The 16281-nt window shown below is 51.0% G+C and overlaps 1 protein-coding gene across 50 annotated transcripts in view; it reads left to right on the top strand.

The window, feature by feature from the left end:
• The first annotated feature begins 893 nt into the window (after nucleotides 1-893).
• Nucleotides 894-16281, top strand: part of LOC129713199 (calcium/calmodulin-dependent protein kinase type II subunit beta) — a 264536-nt gene continuing 249148 nt past the window's right edge. For all 50 annotated transcript variants that reach the window (XM_055662057.1, XM_055662062.1, XM_055662074.1 and 47 more), the window contains exons 1-2: nucleotides 894-1023; nucleotides 1847-1941. In XM_055662057.1, coding sequence (XP_055518032.1) covers nucleotides 959-1023; nucleotides 1847-1941 — 160 coding nt within the window. In that variant the 5' untranslated portion in view covers nucleotides 894-958. The remainder of the gene's footprint in view (nucleotides 1024-1846; nucleotides 1942-16281) is intronic.

Genomic DNA, 16281 nt, shown 5'->3' on the forward strand with positions numbered 1-16281 from the left:
TTACTCCAGCAATTTGTGTCTACTTTCGTAGCTGGGACATTGTTGGCCAGTGTGGGCGTGTTGGGCCGAAGGGCCTCTTTGCACATTGTGTCACTCTATGACTCTAAACACAATGACACAGACACACACTGACACACGCACGCAAACAAACACACTGACACACTCAGACAGACACACAGACAGACTCACACAGACAGACACACACTGACACACAGACACACTCAGACAGACACTCACACACACAGACACACAGACAGACACACTGAGACACACAGACACACACTGACACACAGACACACTGAGACACACTGACACACACACAGACACACTGACACACACACACAGACATACACTGACACACACAGGCAGACACAGACAGACACAGACACAGACACACAGACACACTCAGACAGACACACTGAGACACACAGACACACTGACACACACACACAGACACACATACAGACAGACACACACTGACACACAGACACACTCAGACAGACACAGACACAGACGGACACACAGACAGACACACTGAGACACACAGACACACACTGACACACAGACACACTGAGACACACAATCACACACACAGACACACTGACACACGCACACAGAGAGGTGCAGGTCTCCAGTCTCAAGGCAAGTTGTCAGTAAGTGTCACAGACAGCTGTCGTGGGTGGGGCCAGTGGCGGGGGCGGGGCCACGGGACCCTCACTCAGCGTCAAGGGGTGGGGCCACTAGACCGTCACTCAGCGTCTGGAGGCGGGGTCACGGAGCCGTCACAGCATCAGGGGGCGTGGTCACAGGCCGTCACTCAGCACAAGGGGGCGGGGCCACCAGGCAGTCACTCAGCGCCATGGGGCGGGGTCACGGGCTGTCACTCAGCGCCAGGGGGCGGGGTCACGGGCTGTCAGTCAGCGGGCGGGCGGCGCGGGTCTGGTGCAGAGCTGCCGACATGGCGGCGAGCGGGACGTGTACCCGCTTCTCGGATGAATTCCAGATCTGTGAGGAGCTCGGCAAGTAGGTGACCCCCCCCCCCCCCCCCCTGTGTCCCCCCTCTGTCAGACTCCCCCTGCCCTGGACACTGGCAGCTCCACACACCCGCACCCACCGTCCCCCTGTTGCAGAGGCCAGATTACAGCATGTACATTCCCATCACCCCCCCTCCCCCCACCTTGTCCCTCTCGCCCCTTCATCCTCCCCCCCCCTCCACCCTTTTCCCTCTCCCCCTCCACAATCTCCCTCCCCCCCCCCAATCGCCCTCCCCTCCCCCCCCTCTCCCCTCCCCTCCCCCCCCCACCCCCCCCCCCCCCCCCCTCCCCCCCCCCCCCCCCTCCCCCCCCTCCCCCCCTCCCCCCTTCTCCCTCCCCTCTCCCCCTATCATTCCCCCCTCTCCACCTCTCCCCCCGCTACCCCCTACCTCCCCCCATCCCCCCCCCCTATCCCTCCCCCCCACCCCTCTCCCATCCCCTCTCCTCTCCCCTCTCCACTCTCTCACCCTACCCCCCCAACCTCTCCCCCCACCACCTCTTCCCTCTCCCCTCCCCCTCCCCCTCCCCCCCTCTCCCCTCTCACCCCCACCTCTCACCCCTCCCCCACCTCTCTTCCCCCCTTCCACCACCTCCTCTCCCACACCTCCCCCTCTCCCCCACCTCTCTCTCCCCCACCTCCCCCCTGTCCCCACCCCCCCCCCCCCATCCCCCCTCTCCCCCACACCCCCCACCTCTCCCCCCGTACAACTCATTTCCCTCTCATGAAACTCAACCCCCCCTTTTGATGTTGTTGCAAATCGTGCCTAAATTGTGCATCTCTCCCTCTCCCTTCTCCCCCTCTCCCTATACAGAGGTGCTTTCTCCACCGTCCGCAGATGTGTCAAACTATCGACAGGGCAGGAATATGCAGCGAAAATGATCAACACGAAAAAGCTCCCCGCCAGAGGTGGGTTGGCGACTGAACCTTTCATTGTAGTAAACGATTCTCTTCCCTTTCCACCCAGAGACACACATTGCAGGCACTGTCAGGGGAGGGAGAGAGTGTGGGAGAGAGAGGGAAGAGAGGGACAGGGGGTGGGGGGGAGGGAGAGAGAAAGTGGTCAGAAATGTAGACAATAGGTGCAGGAGTAGGCCGTTCGGCCCTTCGAGCCAGCCCCGCCATTCAATGTGATCATGGCTGATCATCCAAAATCAGTACCATATTCCTGCTTTCTCCTCATATTTCGTTAGCCCTAACTCCTAACTCTATCTTGAATAGAGAGAGGGGAGAGGAGAGGGGGGGGGGGCAGGGGAGAAGGGAGGCAGAGAGAGTGGGAGAGAGAGAGAGGGAGAGAGAGAGAGAGAGTGAGTCAGTCTGTGGGTGCAAGTAGCTGTCAGCTTGCACCACCCATTAAAACAGGTGTCACCCACATTGAAATCATCCCTCCACCAATCTATTGGATGTGATGATGTTTATCAGATAGAGCCGTTTCCCTTCAGCTTATCCGTTTCTCACCCGCCTGTCGTGTGCAGGCGTGAGATTGTGTTCAACGGTTTGTGTGTGTATATTTAGTTGCATGTTGAAGGCAGTGGAGGGTCGGGGGAAAGGCCAGCGCGGTTGGCCTCCATCTAACTTGTTGCAGTGTCCATTGGACACAGGCTGTTGTGACTGCGGCCGCCGCAACGTGTGCGCCTTGCGTTTCCCTTTCTCCTTATAAGGCGATTCTTACTTCAACACGTTTGCTTTTTATTTAAAAAAAAAGCACACACACACACGCACCGGGGGATAATAATATTTTGGGGGACTTTGAAGTGTTTCACAAGGGAAAGAGAGAGGGAGAGGGGAAGAAACAGAATATATATTGGTGTTTTTCTGCCGTTTGCCGCTGCAGTTGGTGTGTGTAATGTGACCACGGTGGGAGGAGGCGAAGTGATCAGTAGCTCGCGTCTCTACTGCAGCCGCGTTAAAAAGGGGCTCGCTGCAACCCCCCCCCCCCCCCCCCCCCATATCTCCCTCCCTCCATCTCATCCCTCCCCCTCCATCTCTCTCCCCCCCCATCTCTCTCCCCCCTCCATCTCTCTCCCCTCCATCCATCTCTCTCCCCCTCCATCTCTCCCCCCTCCATCTCTCCCCCCTCCATCTCTCTCTCCCCTCCCCATCTCTCTCTCCCCCTCCATCTCTCTCTCCCCCCCCTCTCTCCCCCTCCATCTCTCTCTCCCCCCTCCATCTCTCTCCCCCCTCCATCTCTCTCTCCCCTCCATCTCTCTCTCCCCCCCCTCTCTCCCCCTCCATCTCTCTCTCCCCCTCCATCTCTCTCTCCCCCTCCATATCTCTCTCCCCCTCCATCTCTCTCTCCCCCCCTCCCCCTCCATCTCTCTCCCCCCATCCACTCCCCCCTCTCCCCCCCTCCATCTCTCTCTCTGCCCCCCCACATATATATACACATGCCCCATCTACATTAATCAGTTCTATATAGAATTAGCCGTATGTACAAAGGGAGTAAAGTTAAAACGAAATGACTCTCACCTCTCTACTCTCTCTCTCTCCCCCTCCATCTCTCTCCCCCCCCCCCTCCATCTCTCCCCCCCCCCTTCATCTCTCCCCCCCCCCTCCATCCCTCTCTCCCCCCCCTCCATCTCTCTCCCCTCCTCCATCTCACTCCCCTCCACAGCTCCCTCTCCTCCTCCATCTCCCCCCCCCCACACTCCACACCCACTAAATATGATCGGGCAGCTTTAATGGCAGCGTGCGTTGCATTTCTCCTGCTAACCACGTCTGTGTGGCTGTGTGAGGTGACTGCTGAGATGGATCTGTCTCAGTGTGTGTGAGAGAGAGAGAGAGAGAGAATAGGTAGAAAGAGAGAGAGGATGGGTAGAGAGAGAGAGAGGATGGGTAGAGAGAGAGAGAGGATGGGTAGAGAGAGGGGAGGAAAGGACAGGGGGAGATAGAGAAATGGGAGGAAAGTGGTGGCCCCAGTACAGTCTTGGAGGCTAATTTCCTCTCACTGATTTTGAACCAGTCTTTCTTTGCAAATTGAATCGAAAAATCATTATTTGTTTGAATTTTGTCGTATGAGCCATAGTAATGAAATTCTTATTTGCTGCAGAAAGAAAAAAAATGTTAATTTAATATATTTTGTGTATTATTTTAGTTAGTTTGACTCCACATCTAGTGCCATTCCAACCAATGTATATCCTGAGTGGGTGTGTAACTGCTGGTGAGGGTGGGTAATGTGGTCATAGGTTGGGCATTGGGTAGAGGGGTTACAGATGCCAGGGGTTGTGGGTGGGGGAGGGGAGGGTGGGCACCCCACTCGGGCAGGTGGTGTGGGCGCCACACATGCTGCGACCCGCTGGCATCTCCTGCAGCAAGTCCAGCGATTCTGTAGAGGCACGAGGAACCGCAGATGCTGCTTTACAAAGTGAAAGGACACAGAGTGCTGGAGTAACAGCGGGTCGGGCAGCAGCTGTGGAGGGAGTGGACGGGTGACGTTTCAGGCTGGGTCCCTCATTAGGACTGGATCTGGGGAGCGTTAGGCCGGGTTGGTATTTTGGGTCTACAACACCCCTCTTATTTGTCCTGAGGGGAGGCGGAGGGGTTCTCAGCGGGTCGAGCAGCATCTGTGGGGGTGGGAGGGAAGGGAAGGGCAATGCTCTGGGTGGAGACCCTGCCTTGGGAACAGCTTCCTCCCTCTCTTGAACCATTGACCACTGAACCATTCTCTCATAAGCTCGGATTGAATCCCGATCTTCCAACCTACCACATTGCGGACTTTGCGCTTTTTCTCTGTCATTGTAATGTTATAACCACTGCCACAGATGGCTGTGGAGGCAAAGTCAGTAGATATTTTAAGGCAGAGACTGACAGATTCTTGATTAGTACAGGTGGAATCTACATTCTTCGCTGAGTAATGCCTTCCTCCACAGTGACGAATGTTGATTCCACTGTGGTGGATGTTCATTTTGTATTCCATTTGTATTGTGCTCTTTTTGATTGTGTGGCTGCATGGTAAATCAAATTCCACTGTACCTTAATTGGTGCATGTGGCAATAAACGTGAACTTGAACTTGTGTCGGGGGTTATGGAGTGAAAGGGGTTGTGAGGAAAAGATAGATCACCTATGATTGAATGGCGGAATGGGTTTGATGGGCCGAATGGTGTAACTCTGCTTCTAGAACTAATAGCACTACATTCCGCACTCTGGTATTTTTCTCTTTACACAACCTTGTGTGTACAACTTGATTGTACATTAACTGGGTAGCACGCAAACCAAAGCTTTCCCCTGTATCTCGGTACATGTGATCTCTGCATATCCCCTCTCCTTTCTGCCCCTACCCTAAGCATCCACCTCACCCTAACTCCAATCTATGACCTCCTCGTTCTCCTGGATGATCCAGCTGCTAATCTGGTTCTCCAGCGCGGTCTGTGATGTACAGCTGGATGTACCTCTCACAGGTGGAGTCCGCAAGACCGCAAGAAATTGCAGAGAGTTGTGGACCCAGCCCAGACCATCACACAAACCAACCTCCCTTCCATTGACTCCATCTACACCTCACACTGCCTGGGCAAGACCAGCAGCATCACCAAGGACCAGTCTCACCCCGGTCACTCCCTCTTCTCCCCTCCCATCAAGCAAGAGGTACAGAAGTGTGAAAATGCACACCTTCAGATTCAGGGACAGTTTGTTCCCAGCTGTTATCAGGCAACTGAACCATCCTATCACCAACTGGAGACTGGTCCTGGTCCTCCCATCTGCCTCATTGAAGACCCTTGGACTATCTTTAAATGGACTTCACTGGACTTTATCTTGCCCTAAACGTTATTCCCTTTGTCCTGTATCTGTACACTGTGGACGACTCGATTGTAATCATGTATTGTCTTTCCGCTATCTGGTTAGCACACAACAGAGCCTTGGTACACGTGAGCTATGAACTATACAGAGACACAAAATGCTGGAGTACCTCAGCAGGTTGGGCAGCATCCCTGGAGAGAAGGAATGGGTGAAGTTTCGGGGTCAAGACCCTTCTTCAATGTCTCTCCAGAGACGCTGCCTGTCCCGCTGAGTTACTCCGGCATTTTGTGTCTGTCTTCCGTGTAAACCAGCACCTGCAGTTCTTTCCTACACCTTTATAATGGGAGGACTGGAATATTTTACTATTGGGGAAAGACCGGATAGGCTAAGGATGTTTCCTTTGGATCAGAGGAGACCGATGTATTCGAGATGCTTAAAATCATGACGGAATTGGGCAGAATATATAGGAAGAATGTGGAGTGAACAGGTGACTTCCAGAGTTACCTCCGGGTGCTCCGGTTTCCTCCCACATCCCAAAATCGTATGGATTTGTAGGTTAATCGGCCCTCTGTAAATTGCCCCTCGTGTGTAGGGAGTGGATGAGAAAGTGGGATAACATGGAACTAGTGTGAACGGGTGATCGATGATGGGCGTGGACTCTGTGGGCCGAAGGGCCTGTTTTCACGCTGTATCTTTGATCTAAATTTGCACAATGTGCTAGTATCCAATCTAAATACGTGACGGTGTCTAAATCTCTCCCCCCCCAGCCCTCTCCCCCAACACCTCTCCTGAGCCCAGAGACTCCTCAGCCAGAACACGCACTCTGTACGCCACGATCGAGTCTCCGCTGCCCACTGTGTCATTGGGTGCAACTTGTGTGGGTTTAGTTCAGTTTAGAGACACAGCATGGAACCAGGGTCCTCGGCCCAGCGAGTCCGTGCAGCTCTGAGCCCCGCACACTAACTCTGCCTTACACACTAGGGACAAGTTATAGAATCTACACTAACTCTGCCCTACACACTAGGGACAAGTTACAGAATCTACACTTAACCCAAATCCCATATTATCCCCTTGTTTTTCCCCTCACTCCCACCTCTTCCACATATTCCTTCCTCTGCTTTACATTTCACCCCCCCTCTCCTCTCAAGCATTTGTCACTCACTCCACCAAACCCCCCTCCTGTATCCACCAATCACTCGCCATCTCCACCTCTCTTTTCCAGCTTCCTCCCCTCTACTCCAGTCTGAAGAAGGGCCCCGACCAGCAATGTGTAGGAAGGAACTGCAGATGCTGGTTTACACCGAACATAGACACAAAATGCTGGAGTAACTCAGCAGGACGGGCAGGCCATTCCTTGTCTCCAAAGATGCTGCCCGTCCCGCTGAGTTACTCCAGCGTTTTGTGTCTATCTCCCGGCCTGAAATGTTAGCTGTCAATTCTCAACCACCCACGCTGCCTGACCCACTGAGTTCCTCCAACACGTTGCGGTTTAAATGTAGTTCAAGTTGACCCAGTTCTATTTTGGGTTTGTTGCAACGGTGCTGCGTTATAAAATAGTCAGGACAGAAGGTAGATTCTGCAGAAGGGTCCCGACCCTGAAACGTCGCCCATCCCACTCATGATGCTGTCTGACCTGCTGAGTTACTCCAGCACTCTGTGTCGTATTTTGTAAACCAGCATCTGCAGTTCCTTGCATCCAGTACGGGTGTCAGGGGAGAAGGCAGGAGAATGAGGTCGAGGGGGAGAGATAGATCAGCCGTGATTGAATGACAGAGTAGACTCGATGGGCCGAATGGCCTAATTCTGTTCCTATCACTTATGAGCAGTGGTGTATTTTAATAGAATTGGGAGATTTCTGCGGCCCACTCTCTCTTGCCGTGAGCTCTCCTCCATTTTCTACCCATTCTCCTCGGGAATAGGGCTGGTGTTTGAGGGAGATCGAGTCGAGGGTGGCTGATGCCAAGCACATGATTCTTGCATCTGCCCAGGAGCAGGGGGAGGGAGGGAGGATGTGTTATCGGGAAAGAACGACCAGCAGCTGACAGCAAGTGGGTGGAAGCATTTTTTTTTAACAGTAACTATTTTAAGGACAATTCTCTCTCTTTGCAGAAAGTTAATAATTACATTAATTGCACTAATGATGTGAATAAATTGCAGCTTTTGGAAAGTGGTAACAGAATTACAGTAGCTGTCGTTGCCATTGAAACTATTTTTAAAAGATCAGTTGGCGTGTGGGCCTGGGAAATGTGAAGAGATACAAAGCAGGAATATTGGATGTTCTTTCTGAGCTCTCTCCCTCTTTCCGTGAAGGTTTAATTTGCAGGAGTTGGTTGAAGTGTAACTGAGAGGCTGGGGTTTAAAAGTCAATTAGAGGTGATATAGTTTACTTCAGTTTAGGGATACAGTGTGGAAAGGGGCTCTTCGGCCCACTGAATCCGTGCCGACCCTTTAGACTCTCAGAGATTTAGACTCTCAGAGATACAGCACGGAAACAAGCCCTTTGGCCCACCGAGTCCCCGTATACTCGTTCCACCCTACACACTAGGGACAATTTACAGAAGCCAATTAACCTAGGGGCATCAAAAACATTTCATGCATCCAGTCGGAAGAAGGGTCTCGACCCGAAACGTCTCCTATTTCCTTCGCTCCATAGATGCTGCCTCACCCGCTGAGTTTCTCCAGCATTTTTGTGTACCATGCATCTAGACTCCATGGGTCTAGACTTTGTATACAAAGCTGATACATGTCACTGAGGCAGTGCAGTGGAGATTGATCCCTGGGGTGAAAGGTTTGGTTTAGTTTAGAGATGCAGCATGGAAACAGGCCCTTCGGCCCACCTAGTCCGTGCCGATCACACTGTAGCAATCAACCTGCACATTAGTTCTATCCAACACACTAGGGACAATTTACAGAAGCCAATTAACTTACAAACCTGCAAGTCTTTGGAATGTGGGAGGAAACCGGAGCACCCGGAGAAAACCCACGTGGTCACAGGGAAAATGTACAAACTCTGTACTGACAACCCCCGTAGTCAGGGTGGAAGCTGAGTCATCTGTGTTGCGTCTGAGTTGTGGACTAAAGTTGCCGTGTTTCCACTTGTGGAAATGGATGCAAGACTGAATTGACTTCCTCGTGAGGGTGAACTCGGCCTTGCCTTGTATCCCCACCTTCTCAACTCCCACGAGATGTTTGGGATGAGATAAAGCAGTCCCAGCTCCGTCGTACCTTGCCTCGGCAGTCCCAGTTTGGGAATAACAATTGGTGTGAGCTTTACTTTCAAGATTAGCATTACTGCAAGATCTACTAAATCTATTCTGAATTCTAATTCTGAGCACTCCTGACCATAAGACGTAGGAGCAGAGAATTGGGCCATTCAGCCCATCGAGTCTACTCCACCATTCAATCATGGCTGATCTGTTTTTTTTTCCCCTTCAATCCCATTCTCCTGCCTTCTCCCCGTAACCTTTGACACCCTTCCGAAATCAAGAGCCTATCAATCTCTGCCTTAAAAATATCAAAATGTCTTGGCCTCCACAGCCATCTGTGGCAATGAATTCCACAGATTCACCACCACCTGGCTAAAGAAATTCCTTCTCATCCCCATTTTGATGTCCTTGTATTCTGTGGCTGCGCCCTCTGGTCCTAGACTCTCCTATTACTGATAGATGTTGCTGCTCTTTCAATGGGCATTTCTGCATTTTGTGCGTTACAAAAGGAGGTGCTCTTCAATTTTATATCTAGCTGGAGGCTGTCCAACAAGCAAAGAAATTGTCTTGGAGCAGAGGTGGATTATTGATCTTTACTCATTATACTTCTTGCTTCTCTCCTGTTTCCACTACCTCTGTGCAGGTGATACACCTAAACTACACGTTACTGTTTGGAACTATCTGTGCTTTGAATTTAAAACTCTCTTTAAATTCCAATCTCGTAGTGGACACCCCTCCTTTCTTTATATCCGCTCCAGTCCTTGAGCTCTAGTGTTTGAGTCTCTATAAATCAGCGTTTGGGTCTCATCAATAGTATTCTTAACCATGCCGCTTGCTATGTTGTAGGATGCCAAGGTGCCAAAGAGGGTGTGGAGGAGATGCACATGAGTGGTGTCAGGGCTAAGGGAGTTCAGAATGGGGAGGAGAGGAGGGGTTGTGGAGGGGAGAATCGATGAAGATGGACTGGGTTATGGCACAAATTGCTGGAGTAACTCGGCCTGAAACAGGGTCCCGTCCAATACATCATCTGTCTGTGTTCTCCAGAGATGTTGCCTGGCCCATGCTCAGTGTCTTCACTTGTAAACCAGCATTTGTGGTACCTTGTTTCTGGGGTTAGGATGGGTTTTGAGAGAGGAAGTGAAGCTGCTTCTATCTGTGGGCTCCATGACCAGGGAGCATTGATTTTATGAAGGGAATAGACACTGCAAGGGGGAGTGTGAGCAAAACCTTTAACTGGGAGACTCGCGACCAGGATTCAGTGAATAGACAATAGACAATAGGTGCAGGAGTAGGCCATTCAGCCCTTCGAGCCAGCACCGCCATTCAATGTGATCATGGCTGATCATCCCCAATCAGTACCCCGTTCCTGCCTTCTCCCCATATCCCCTGACTCCTCTATTTTTAAGAGTCCTATCTAGCTCTCTCTTCAAAGCATCCAGAGAACCGGCCTCCGCCGCCCTCTGAGGCAGAGAATTCCACAGACTCACCACTCTCTGTGAGAAAAAGTGTTTCCTCATCTCCGTTCTAAATGGCTTGCTCCTTATTCTTAAACTGTGGTCCCTGGTTCTGGATTCTGGACTCCCCCAACATGGGGAACATGTTTCCTGCCTCTAGCGTGTCCAAGCCCTTATTACAATCTTATATATAAAGTATTACTGTGCACAAATCAAATCTTAGATTAAGTACAAAGTATATAGAAATAGCCCACTGAGACAATGTACAAGAGATGGCAGGTTTTATCGCCAGTTTTGGAGTCTCGTGCCTTTACCAACTATGCCACCGTGCCGCCCAATGTGGGACGGGGAAAATGAATCTTTCTCATAGTTGATCTGGTTGACTGCTAAAGTGATGTGTGGATTCCAGCCCTAGAAGGGTTTAGACTTTAGACATACTGTGTGGAAACAGGCCCTTTGGCTCACCAAGCCTACGCTGACCAGCGATCACCCCACACGCTAGCTCTGTCCTACACACTAAGAGGGACAATTTGTAATTTGTACCAGAGCCAATAGCAATTACAGCACGGAAACACGCCATCTCGACCCTTCTAGTCCGTGCCGAACACGTATTCTCCCCTAGTCCCATATACCTGCGCTCAGACCATAACCCTCCATTCCTTTCCCGTCCATATAACTATCCAATTTATTTTTAAATGATAAAAACGAACCTGCCTCCACCACCTTCACTGGAAGCTCATTCAACACAGCCACCACTCTCTGAGTAAAGAAGTTCCCCCTCATGTTACCCCTAAACTTCTGTCCCTTAATTCTCAAGTCATGTCCCCTTGTTTGAATCTTCCCTACTCTCAGTGGGAAAAGCTTATCCACGTCATCTCTGTCTATCCCTCTCATCATTTTAAAGACCTCTATCAAGTCCCCCCTTAACCTTCTGCGCTCCACAGAATAAAGCCGAAGAACTCCGACCAATGAACCTAGAAATCTCTGGAGAAGGGTCTCGTCCTGAAACGTCACCCATTCCTTCTCTCCAGAAATGTTGTCTGTCCCGCTGAGTTACTCCAGCATTTTGTGTCCACCTTTGATTTAAGCCAGCATCTGTAGTTCTTTCCCACACAACCGACAAACCTGCCAGTCTTTGGAACGTGGGCGAATCCAGAGCACCCGGAGAAAGCCCACGTGGTCACAGCGAGAACGTACAAACTCCACACAGACAGCACCCGTAGTTAGGATCAAACACACGTCTCCGGCGCTGTAAGGCAGCATCTGTGCCGCCCTTATAGAGTCATTTAATGTGGAAACAGGCCCACTCTGACCAACATGCACCATCCTCACTAGTCCCACCTGCCTGCGCTTGGCACATATCCCACTAAACCTATCCTATCCATGCACCCGGCCAAACATTGTGATAGTCCCTGGGGCTGTAAGGCAGCAACTCTACCACTGCGCCACCGTGCCGCTTCTATGTGAGTGATCTTTCTCACTGGTCAGTCGGAAGGTGACTGGTGTTTAAACCCTGTTACCCCTCACAGCCTGGCCCAGTTCCCCTCTCTCTCCCACCCTCTTCCCTGTTCCTGAGGCGTGCGTGAGCAAGTAACACGACTCAGCGTCTTTAAAACAAAACCAGGACCCAGTGGGCTATAAATAGGCCGCCCGACATCGCAGCGCCCCGAATAATGATTCAGTCCAAAGCAGGGAAGTCATTAACTTTTTCCAAGATGTAAATCAAAACTCCAGAGGCTGCCAGTTTGAAGGTTGATTGAAAGGCTTCAATGAGAAGACTTGTCTCTGTGAAATTAACCCTTGTCGCTTTTAATTTTAACAAAAATTATTTTTGCTGAAAAGGTAATTGATAGTGACATACGCACACTGTGAAAGTGGCTTGGAAACAGGAAGAGTGGGAATGTGGCCTACTTTAAAAGAGTTTAGATTAGTTTAGTTGAGAGACACAGCATGGAAACAGACCGTTTCGCCCACCGATTGCACACTGACCAGCGATCTCCCATTCACTCCAGTTCCATGTTCTCTCACTTTTCCAACCACTCCCTCCACACGAGGGACAATTTGCAGAGGTCCAATTATCCTTGGGATGTGGGAGGAAAGTGTGGTGAACCCACGCAGGTCACAGGGTGAACGTGCAAACTCCACACAGACAGCACCTGCAGTCAGGATCGAACCCGGGTCTCTGGCGCTGTGAGGCAGCTGCTCCACCCTCTGCGCCACCGTGGGTGGCGCCCAAATTAGTCGAAGCTCGGGACAAGCCTGGCTGATGGTTGAGTTGTTCCCGGTCATCAGGTTGTGGAGTAGTTCTGTACACCCACACCATCACGGACAACTAGGATCGAACACGGAGGGCGGGATTGAACCTGGGTCTTTGGAGCTGTGAGAGAGCAGCTCCAGCACTGCGCCACTGTGCACCCCCCCCCCCCCCCCCCCCCCCCCCCCCCCCCCCAAACGTGGACGCAGCTGAGGTGTGGCGCCTTGGTCGGCGTCAATTGTTCTATGGGACCGCCTGGAGCTTGGACCACGAGAGAGGGGGTGACTTGTTAACTCTCTGCACCCGCTCCACACATTGCCTAGACCGCCGCTGATCTTTTAGCTCAGCTCAGTGGCGCAGCGGTTCAGCTGCTGCCTCACAGCACGAGAGACCCAGGTTCAATCCTGACTGCAGGTGCCTACTACACGGAGTTTTACATTCTCCCTGTGACCACGTGGGGTTTTCTCCAGGTGCTCCGGTTTTCTCCCTCATTCCAACGACGTGCAGTTAATTGTACTAGGTTGATTGCCTTTTGTAAATTGTTCCCAGTTTAGTTTAGTTTAGAGATACAGGGCGGAAACAGGCCCTTCGGCCCACCGGGTCCGCGCTGCCCAGCGATCCCCGCACATTAACACTATCCTACACCCACTAGGGGCAATTTTTACATATACCAAGCCAATTAACCTACAAACCTGCACGTCTTTGGAGTGTGGGAGGAAACCAAAGATCTCGGTGAAAACCCACGCAGGTCACGGGGAGAACGTACAAACTCTGTACAGACAGCACCTGTAATCGGGATCGAACCCAGGTCTCCGGCGCTGCATTCGCTGTAAGGCAGCAACTCTACCGTTGCACCAGCGTGACCATGTGTAGGATAGAACTAGTGTACAGGTGATCGATGGTCGGCGCAGTCTCAGTGGGCTGAATGGCCTGTTTCCACACTGTATCTCTAAAATTAAACTAAACCGGCCACCCCAGGGATCAATCTTCGCTGCACTCCCTCAGTGACAAGTTTCAGCGTAGCAAGGAACTGCAGATGCTGCTTTACACCGAAGGTAGACACAAAGTGCTGGAGTAACTCAGCGGGACAGGCAGCATCTCTGGAGAGAAGGAATGGTGACGTTTCCGGTCGAGACCCTTGTCTCCAGAGATGTTGCCTGTCACGCTGAGTTACTCCAGTACTTTGTGTCCACTTTCTGTGTAAACCAGCATCTGCAGTTCCTTCCTACATATTTCATCTGCTCCACTGCAAAATCTCCTCAAGCCATGCCTAATTTGAAGGCGTTCTCCTCTCTCTCTCGCTGACGAGAATTCTGCGACACCTTCTCTTGCTGCTCCCCCTCTGTGATTTCTCCAGCTCTCCAGCTCCACGATAGGTTTCTGCTTTGTATATAGAGTGTCTAGGTGTATGCAGCGTTCCCGATTCCCCGATCTGTATAACAAGATGTCTCGTCCCTTGGCCTCCAACCACTGTAATAAGACCCGACCAAACTGTTTGCCTTCCGAATTGCTTGCTGAATCAACACATTAACCTTCAGTGATTCATGTAAGATACGCACGGCTTCACAAAACCCAGCTCTGTCCAAGTCCCGGGTTTATCCTGCGAATAATCTCTGAAAATACTTCACCTTTCTGCTTCTCAATGCTTCTTTTATTGTCACGTGTACCAAAGGTACAGTGACATACAATATTTGGAATATAGATCAGTACGATTGTTGCCACACATAAAGTCAGTAACCGATAGAAACAGCCCACTGAGTCCGTATGGAATAGTTGCCAGTATTAGTCTCTAGGTCACACAGTCTAAGCTACAGCAAGCCATCAAGTCCCATTGTAGCTATCACCTCATTTAGGTCAGGACGGGCAGAGTTCCCCCCCGCCACTGGTACCATGTAACCCCGTGCTACCTGCTCCATGGTCAGATAGTCGGCGACTAAACCGTCTCCCCCACCTGGTTTGCCAGGTGAGGAGGGGGCTGTGGACCCCCAGCAGGACCAAAAACAAGACCTGTCAAAGGGCAGATGAGCTTCTAGCGAGCCAACGGCCATCCACACTTCAGTAGAAGTTGCGATCACTGTCGTACATGGCATTGTAAGGAACGATGATAAAGCACACACACACACACACCGAACATCCTATACTTCCAGCGGCGGAAGTCCGCAGGAATGGAGGATAGATATGTGTGGTGCGTCCGTCACCGTTCACATTGGAAACCAGCGCCACTGCGTCGCTAATGTTTTCAACGATGATGACTGAATGAATGACCTCATTTGGTTCTCCTCTCTCGTCCTTCTCTCCTCTCCGGGCCTCCCGCAGCCGACCTTGAAGGTACGGAAGGTTAGACTCCCCCCTCCCCCATTCTCCTATGGATCCTTCCGGCTCCCAGTCTTTCTCTACCACAATCCCCGGTTTCCTCCCACACTCCAAAGACGTACAGGTTTGCAGGCTAATTGGCTTGGAATAATTGTAAATTGTCCCTAGTGTGTATAGGATAGAGTCAAGAGTTTTTTTTTGTCATATGTCCCAGACGGGACAATGAAATTCTTACATGCTGCAGCACAACAGAAAATGTGAATATGTAAACATTGTATATAACGGGGGAAGAGGTTGGACAGGCTAGATGCAGGATGATTGTTCCCGATGTTGGGGAAGTCCAGAACAAGGGGTCACAGTTTAAGGATACGGGGGAAATCTTTTAGGACCAAGATGAGGAAAACATTTTTCACACAGAGAGTGGTGAATCTCTGGAATTCTCTGCCACAGAAGGTAGTTGAGGCCAGTTCATTGGCTATATTTAAGAGGGAGTTAGATGTGGCCGTTGTGGCTAAAGGGATCAGGGGGTATGGAGAGAAGGCAGGTACAGGATACTGAGTTGGATGATCATCCATGATCATATTGAATAGCGGTGCAGGCTCGAAGGGCATGTTTCTATGTAAGAGGAAAAAAAAAGTTCAATAAATAACAAATATAGTGCAAATAACAAATAATAATATAGTCTTTTGCAGTTGAGAGCTCAGAGCTTATTTATTGTTGTGTTTAATAGCCTGATGGCTGTTCCTGTGCGGGGATCGCTGGTCGGCGTGAACTCGCTGGGCATGTTTCTGTGCTGAATCTCTGAACTAAAATAAGCGTGAAAGCACAGATTTAAAATGAGAGGGGCAAAGTTTAAAGGAGATGTGCGGGGCAAGTTTATATATATTTTACAGAGGGTGGTGGGTGTGTGGAACACACTGGCAGGGCTGGTGATGGAGGCAGATACCATAGTGGTGTTTAAGAGGCTTCTGGATAGGACAAAGGATATTCAGGGATTGGTGGGATATAGATCATGTACAGGCAGAGGAGATTAGTTTAATTTGGCACCACGTTCAGCACGGACATTGTGGGCTGAAGGGCCTGTTCCTGTGTTGTACTGTTCTATGGAAAATATCATGGGGCCATTTTACTGCATTAAAGGTGCTGTAAATCTTCAGACAGACACAAAATGCTGGAGTAACTCAGTGGGACGGGCAGCATCTCTGGAGAGAGTGATGTTTCAGGTAGAGATCCCTCACACTGAAGAAGTCCAACCTTGAACTGATGCTGCCTGGCCCGCTGTGTTAC

The sequence above is a fragment of the Leucoraja erinacea genome, chromosome 35 (assembly GCF_028641065.1).
Source record: "Leucoraja erinacea ecotype New England chromosome 35, Leri_hhj_1, whole genome shotgun sequence".
NCBI classification, from domain to species: Eukaryota; Metazoa; Chordata; class Chondrichthyes; order Rajiformes; family Rajidae; genus Leucoraja; species Leucoraja erinaceus.